This window comes from Triticum urartu, chromosome 7, assembly GCF_003073215.2.
Source record: "Triticum urartu cultivar G1812 chromosome 7, Tu2.1, whole genome shotgun sequence".
Classification (NCBI taxonomy): domain Eukaryota; kingdom Viridiplantae; phylum Streptophyta; class Magnoliopsida; order Poales; family Poaceae; genus Triticum; species Triticum urartu.
In genome coordinates this window covers 138,011,400-138,019,216 of record NC_053028.1, presented here as the reverse complement: position 1 = coordinate 138,019,216, position 7,817 = coordinate 138,011,400, and the positions used below count along the sequence as shown (strand labels likewise).

The 7,817-nt window shown below is 39.7% G+C and overlaps 1 protein-coding gene across 1 annotated transcript; it reads left to right on the top strand.

Moving 5' to 3' along the window:
• The first annotated feature begins 2,561 nt into the window (after positions 1 to 2,561).
• LOC125521701 (HVA22-like protein a) lies at positions 2,562 to 7,514 on the top strand. The gene is made up of 6 exons (XM_048686759.1): positions 2,562 to 2,832; positions 4,043 to 4,069; positions 4,179 to 4,301; positions 6,272 to 6,512; positions 6,884 to 7,026; positions 7,135 to 7,514. Exons 1-5 carry the CDS (start codon positions 2,777 to 2,779, stop codon positions 7,019 to 7,021), a joined length of 585 nt encoding a protein of 194 aa, XP_048542716.1. The 5' UTR covers positions 2,562 to 2,776; the 3' UTR covers positions 7,022 to 7,026; positions 7,135 to 7,514.
• The last annotated feature ends 303 nt before the right edge of the window (positions 7,515 to 7,817 follow it).

Genomic DNA, 7,817 nt, shown 5'->3' with positions numbered 1-7,817 from the left:
CATTTTATCTCCGTCTCGTTCTTTTGAAGCATCTCGGCCTTCGCGGAGCTCAAAAACCTATTCACGATGTCTTCGGTCATCGTGCAGACCATGGTCGCCGGCAGGGTAGAGCAAAACAATATTTTAGAACCAAGAAAAAATTTGGCATGACTTTGCCTAAAAATAGGATCAAAAGAATGCATCGTGCCAAATTCTCGCCGAAACGAAAATGAATCAACATTCCGGCAAAATATTGGCAACTATCGCATTTCAAATACCGGTACCTGCAAACACAAACATATGCAACACCACAAACATACGTAGATCTAGGTAGGCCATAAAAAGTGCATGTGCACGTTGTTGGAGGGAGAAAAAAGTAGATCTACAACATAAAGAAAGCTTTCCCCTTACTTACCTATCAAAAAAATGTAATTTAACCACTTAATTTGAGTGAATCTATGGTGCAAATGAGATGAGGAGGAGGAGGCAGCTGAGACAAGCTTGGAGGACGAGGTGGAGAGAATGAAGTGGGGAAAATGAGTGTGGTAGGTGGCTGTCCAAAATATCTAGCTGATCTCAAGTTACTAATGGCACACCACCTAAAAATGCGCCATGGTTACTAATGGCGCACCAGTTAGGGATGCGCCATTACTAGTTTTGTAAAAAAATATATAATTGTTAGTATTGGCGCACCGTGATTGTAGTGCGCCATTACTAGTTTGAACTAGTAATGACGCACTTCACAAATGTGCGCCATTACTAGTTTTGAAAAGAAAATTGTTAGTAGTGGCGCACGGAGAGTGTGGTGCACCACTACTAGTTTAGTTAAAACTAGTAATGGCACACTGTGCCCTGGTGCGCCATTAATAGTTTTGAAAAAAAATTTGCTAGTAATGGCGCACCGTGTGTCTGGTGCGTCATTAGTAATGAGGACACTAATGGCGCACTTGTATCTGGTGCGTCACTCTATATAGCAGTGGCACACCACATACATGGTGCATCATTAATGTTCATATTAGCTATAGCTCTTTTTCTAGTAGTGATGTAGCAAACTGGTGAAAGGCAAAACGCGAAGGAAAAAACTCCAAGTTTATTCGGCTGGATTAGGAATCAAACTCTGGCCGCCAATTTGAATGCCAGACATGTTAACCACTAGGACAAACTCACTTTGTTGTTTATTAGAGGAAACAACACTATTTGACCTTTCTTTTTAGTACAAACATTAAACATATAGTAGTATTATATACCAGCTATAAATTATTTGAATAAAAAAACATAAATTTGAAAAAACATTCACAAAAACCACGTATTGAAAGAAAATCAAAATTTGAGAAAGGTTTGTATCAATTAAAAAAAGTTCACAAAAATGGAAAAAGTTTGTCAATTTAAAAATAATTCATCAAATTTGAAAAAAAATCATCAAATTTGTAAAAAGTTCATCAAATTTGAAACAAAAGTCAACTATTTTGAGAAAAAGTTAATTGAATTAGAAAAAAATTCATCAAATTTGAAACATAAATCAACGATTTTGAGAAAAAGTTCATTGATTTGAAAAAAGTTCATCAAATATGAAAAAGGTTCATCAAATTTGAAAAAAAAACATCAAAATTTGAAAAACAATTCAACAACTTTTTGAAAAAGGCTCATTAATTTCGCCAAAAAGTTCATCGAACCAGGAAGAAGAAAAAGGAAAAAGGAAAGAAAAAGTAGAATTAATAAAAAAAGAGAAATATGAACAATATCAGATGAGGTTGTGTGGCGGGGTGATTAGTGCATTGCACCTCAAAAACAGGAGGTCGCCGGTTCGACTCACACTGCACGCACTTCTTTTGCGTTTTCGGAAACCGAAGAAAAAAAACCTACAGATTAAAACAGATAAATGGGCCAGCCCCACTGGTTAGGAAAATCGCCCTTAACCAGCGTTGGGTTTGCCAGAAAAGTAATCCTAGCTAGATAGAAAAGTAAAAATTCCGATGGCCTTTAGATTTTTTTTTTGAGAAAAACTCACCAAACTTTATTATTCCAAAGCAACGTTCGTAGGTACAACTGTTGGGTCATGAGGATTCCCCAACCACACATGTCTACCTGAATCTAGGTTACAAAAGAACTTGGCAAGTTTATGAGCCTCATAGTTGTAGTTCTACGCTTATGAATGAAATTACATAACTGAAAACTATTCTTACGACCTATTATTTCATGCACTATACCAGCATTGGGGCCCCTCGTCCCCCTATTGATATCGTTAACCACTTCTTGCCTATCAGATGCAACTATGATATTATGCAGATTAAGATCTTCTGCAACCGATGGCCTTTAGATATGTTATGCTTTCACAAGACTTAACGGGCCAAAACTGCACTGAAATCCACACATTTTCATTGATGGGCCAAACTGAATGAGCCCACCTTACCAGCCAGTGAACGATGGAAGTACTCTAGAACCTTCTGCGGTGGCCGCTACCCAAGAGCCGTCGGCGTCCCGGCACAGGGCGGTCGGCCATACGCAAGGAGCGAGAAACGTCTCAGAAAAGATGCCGAAGAGTATCTCGCGTATATAATAAAGAAAAGAAAACGAGAGCGAGAAAGTAAACCAGAGAAAAGACGAGTGAAAAAGAAGAAAGCGCGTGCACCAAACACCAACGGCTCGCAAAGAAGAGGAATCTGCTCCCACTACTGTGCGCACGCCCCGACGGCGCCGCACTAGGGTAGTAGTAGGTGCTAGTACTGCGGAACCCAGGAGGGGGGAGCGAGTGGAGTCGAGGAAGCAGCAGGGGTAGGAGGAGGGGAGTGCGAGAGGGATGGGGTCCGGATCTTTCCTCAAGGTGCTGGCCAAGAACTTCGACGTCCTCGCCGGGTACGGGCTCCTCCCCCTTCCCTTCCCCTCCCCCTTTCTTGCTCTGGTTCAAGGCTGCATCCTCGCCCGGCGATTGGTTCACTGGTCGATTAGTTTGGGGGGATTCATCGTTGCTGCGGTTTCCTCATGTCATGGATCTGCCGTTCATGTCGTTAGCCTGGTAGGCTGCGCTTGGGGCTTGGGTTTTGTGGCGAAGATGTGCGAGAATCTTGGAGCGGTCGATTCGTAGGTGCTGTCCCGGGGTAAGGGTGAGCAAATGCGTGTGGGTCATGTGGATCTTGCTGGCGGAAGAAAATGTAAATGCCCTGCTTCAAAGCCCTAGTGTCAAAGTTAGGATTTCTTTTCCTGTTTCCTTATATTGATGCTGTCTCTGAGAGTGTCGGTCGAAAAAAATAATCCGACTGTACTTCAAAGCCCTAGTGTCAAAGTTAGGATTTTTTTTGTCGTGTCCTTATATTGGTTCCTTCTCTGAGAGTGGCAACGGAAAATATGCTACTTCAAAGCCCTAGCTTCAAAGTTGGGGTTTTCTGCGTGATATCTTGATGCTTTCTTTGAGAGCATCAAGTGGAGTACTTGTTTATGTTTGCATCTTGGACTAGCTGTATGCTTGATGCTTCCACAGAGATTACCAACCACGTGGTGCTGACTGCTGACAGCAGTTTGTGTTGCGCAACTTAATGCTCGTCTTGCTGATCTGTATGCCCCAGTGCTGTGGGGATAATAGGAAGTTAAGGACAGATATACCGATTCCTCTGTCCGGGACACGTTTATATCTCCAGTGCAAATGTAGCCGTGCCTAGAGGAGGAAGCAATGCTGCGGGTCTATTTGAAGAGAGTGATTGGTGTTCAGGATATAACTTGAATTCGGTGTTATACAAACTCTGCTCAATTTAACTACTGGATCTGCTGTCATGTGCTGCTACAATCTTGCGGAGCTAAATACATTTTGTTGGTGCAGTAGCTTGTCTGCATTGTTGTCATGTCAGTACAGACAATGGGGTTAACTGTTAAGAATAAACATATTTCATCTTAAAAATGATAATGCCGTCTTATCATGTATTCTCCGAGAGACATAGCTGGCTCTATGTCTGTGTGATGCCTTTAGCTTCAGGACTAGGATATTTTTCTAAATACTATACTTTTTTTAGGGATTCTAAATGCTATACCTAAGTGCTTTTAGTTCCAATTTAATCTTGGTTCCTCTTTGCAGGCCACTAGTTTCGCTTGCTTATCCTCTGTAAGTATTACCATTATCCTCAGTTTCATGATTCACTTACCTCTTTTCATCTTGGTACTGATTTCCACTGTTGTAATTTCCACATTTTCTCTGTTAACACTGTTTGCAGATATGCTTCTGTGAGAGCAATTGAAACAAAATCTCAAGTAGATGATCAGCAATGGCTTACTTACTGGGTGCTGTACTCGTTTATCACTTTGTTTGAGCTCACTTTTGCTCCGATACTTGAATGGTAAACATCACTTTTCTGGCTCTTCAGATACACTATATTTTAGAATTTTAGACCTTAAATACCCCAAAATGTTCAGTGTTGGTGGCACTCCTCATAATTTCTACTTTCCAGTAGTGAAAGCTGTAACACTAAAAGATGAAGAGAAGAATTGGCCCTGATTCAATGTGCTCCCTTTTATGCTTTTCTTGGTTTTTTTGTGTTATTCATTATTTGTTGCTAAAATCATTGGAGATACCTGAATATAACTATTTGATGCACCAAGAGGCGGATAGATGATCACATATCTTTTCATAAGAGAGAAATTATAGGACTGCAATAATGTCTTCTTTTATAAGACTGCAATCAAACTAACGGAAGGGGAGCCTTGGTGCAGCAGTAAAGCTGTTGCCTTGTGGCCATGAGGTCATGGGTTCGAGTCCTGGAAACAGTCTCTTGCAGAAATGTAGGGAAAGACTGCGACAAAAGACCCAAAGTGGTCGGACCCTTCCCCGAACCCTGCGCAAGCGGGAGCTACGTGCACCGGGCTGCCCTTTGCTAGAGTCAAACTAATATGAGTCATCAATCCTATTACAAGGCGAATTGATGTTCAGATATGCTTTCCTGAGAGAGAAATTAAAGACTGCAATCAAACTAGTATGAGCCGTTAATCCTATGTAACCTAATGGTTCATACCTACTATTACCTCGTAAGGTTGTCGTAGACTTTGCACTCAATATAAGTCTGGAGGGAAACGATACATAACTAAAGCACCATGGTTAATAAGGAAATAAGGAGGTAATTTGTTGTATTAATTCTATATTAGTTTTCGTTTCCTTGCTAGTGTCTCCAGTGCATACTATTTACTTTAGTTTACATGGCATCACTAACACAACCATTTGATACTTACGGAACTTTGAAAGCACTTAGGTAGGTAGTATAAGAACAGAATGCTATCCATTGTCGATAAAATGGGCCAGATGTGCTACTGCTATGCTTCAAGTTCAAAATACAACCTGGACGGATGTTGCACGTGCTAGTGCTACTTTGCATCTTTGATTCAATTCATGATCTACATGTATGGCACAGAAGAATAAGAATGTCCTCGCCAACAAATATTAACAACTTGAAACTGAAATTTTGCTACTCCCTCCTTCCATCTATATAGGGCCTAATGCATTTTTAAGAACGTCTTTGACTATTGACATTGTTTTTTGAAGGCTTCCATTCTATTGACAAGATTTTGACTATAGTACATGGCATGCATAATGTGAAAATTATATCATTGAAAGCTCCTTTCACATACGAATTTGACGATATGCTTTGTGTAAGTTGCATGTCATATACTCCCTCCATTCCCTTATACAAGGCCACAAACTCATATTACAGGTACCAAGATAAAACTTAATGACTGCTTTTCAAGTCAACTTTTCTTTTTGTTAATCGGGATCATTAATACGCCACAAGCATGCAACGAATGAATGGGAAGTAAGTAGCTAAGTGTCATTATGACTACATGCATGTAAGTATTAGATAGTTGCTAGTACGAAGAAACTTCATTATTTTTTGCCTCGGTTATTGTTGGTGGCCTTGTATTGATGCAAAATGTAATTTTGGTTGTGGCCTTGTATAAGGGAATGGAGGGAGTATTATTGCTCTAACATTTGGTCAAAGTTAACCTCGAAAAACGCATTAGGCCCTATATAGATGGAAGGAGGGAGTATATCGATCATTGTGTATGTAGTATAATTTGTAATCCATTCTTATGGTATGAACGAAGAAACATAGGTGTGTTTTTTACATTAAAAGACAAAACATTTCGTTTTCAACGCATCAGAAATAACTTGCATAAGTAAAAAAAAATCCTGTAACCAGAATTACCCTTGATCATTGGACGGCTTTGGTTAAAATTTCCTCTTACCTCTGCAAGCTGGAGTTTCTTAATATACTAGATTAAATATTCCTCTTACCTTCTTAACATTGTTTTTTTTAAGGCTTCCATTCTGGCCCTATGGAAAACTGTTCTTCAACTGCTGGCTAGTCTTTCCTTGCTTCAATGGTGCTGCTTATGTTTACGAGCATTTTGCACGGCCAATGTTTGTGAATCGCCAAATAGTCAACATCTGGTACGTCCCAAGGAAGGAGAAGTTGAGTAAATCTGATGACGTACTCTCAGCCGCTGAGAAATATATTGAACTAAATGGACCGGAAGCGTTTGAGAAGCTAATTAGCAAGGTATTCCTGTTGTCGGCTAAAATACTTGCAAATGCATTACTTTAGTATCATATGTTTATCTATTGGAGTGTTTCTATATTCCTGCTTATGTCATTTATGTGATATTTGTCCTTCTTTCATGCTAGTCTGCGTAGTACTGTGACGTCATTTTTACTGGTTTATGAATCATGCCATTTTTACTGTAAGTGAAGCAACATAACTAGCTGATTAACTCACTCTTTTGAATGCTTGCATTGTATAGCATTGACTTGCAGGTTTTCTTGCACCAGCGTGCTGATAGTTCAATTGCTACACTTACATAAATTGTACTTCCCCTCTATATGTTTTATCTTCCTTCTAGCTAGTGCAATTAATTTATCTACTCTTTTCAGTCTACAAGTACAAAGCCTTCAAAGTTTAGGAGCACGAGGCGGTCAATCTTGCAGGAGGCGGAAGCTGAAAAGATGGGCAAGGCTGAGAGAGATTCATGGGGTGAAAATCCATTCTACGATAAAAATTACCGACACTAAATCAGGTTAGCAAAGTGTACTTACAAGCTGGATGTTAATGCCAAATTAGATTTGCGTTATGATTAGTAGAGAAGGCTGTTCCTTACAAAGATGCAATTCTACTTTTCATGCAGTCTTCTTGGATTCTGCCTGATGAAGAGCTTTCCACGCACGCGCTTGAGGATTGCATGATGTGTCTACCAAATCGTAATTGGTACCACAAGAACTATGTGACGGCTGAATTCTTGTATATAGGCGCCAGCATTGACATGTTCCCAGATGATGTAATGTTGTCTTGCATATTAGTAACAGATTTGGCTAGACAAACTGATTATGTGCCTCTACTAGACATCGCTTGCTTCGAACATAGCGATTTCCTGTGTGTTAGTGCGGGCAAGTTGTGCGTTTAAAACATTCTGAAGACTTTTTTAGAATTAAGAACTTCAAATGAGCGCAAAGATTTATTTATTTTTGTTATGTCTAAGTTATGAAAAATGCAGCTTTGTACTCTTTACCAAGCTGTAGTTACTTTTCATTAAATTCATATTGCATACTTAGGAAATTGACCTAGGCATTAAATACAATTAGAAGTTTTTTTTTCTGTGTGCAATATTTGGGTCATGAAATTTTAACCGAGCCTATTAGGTCATGCACAGACCACAATACAAAGCGTGTAGGTGCTTAGAAAAAAGAAAACTGATGTTTTAAACATTAGCGTTTATTTCAAGCTACCGGCCAAGGCAAGTGAGAGCTGTTCAAGGGTTGGGGGCATATCTTTAGCTCGAGCAGCATCCGCTCCTGAAATGTGAGTTAAGCT

Coding starts and splice junctions, on each gene's coding strand:
- LOC125521701 (XM_048686759.1), top strand. CDS start 2,777: ATGGGGTCCGGATCTTTCCTCAAGGTGCTGGCCAAGAACTTCGACGTC. Junction 4,070..4,178: donor GTTTCGCTTGCTTATCCTCT/GTAAGTATTACC, acceptor CACTGTTTGCAG/ATATGCTTCTGTGAGAGCAA. Junction 4,302..6,271: donor TTTGCTCCGATACTTGAATG/GTAAACATCACT, acceptor GTTTTTTTTAAG/GCTTCCATTCTGGCCCTATG.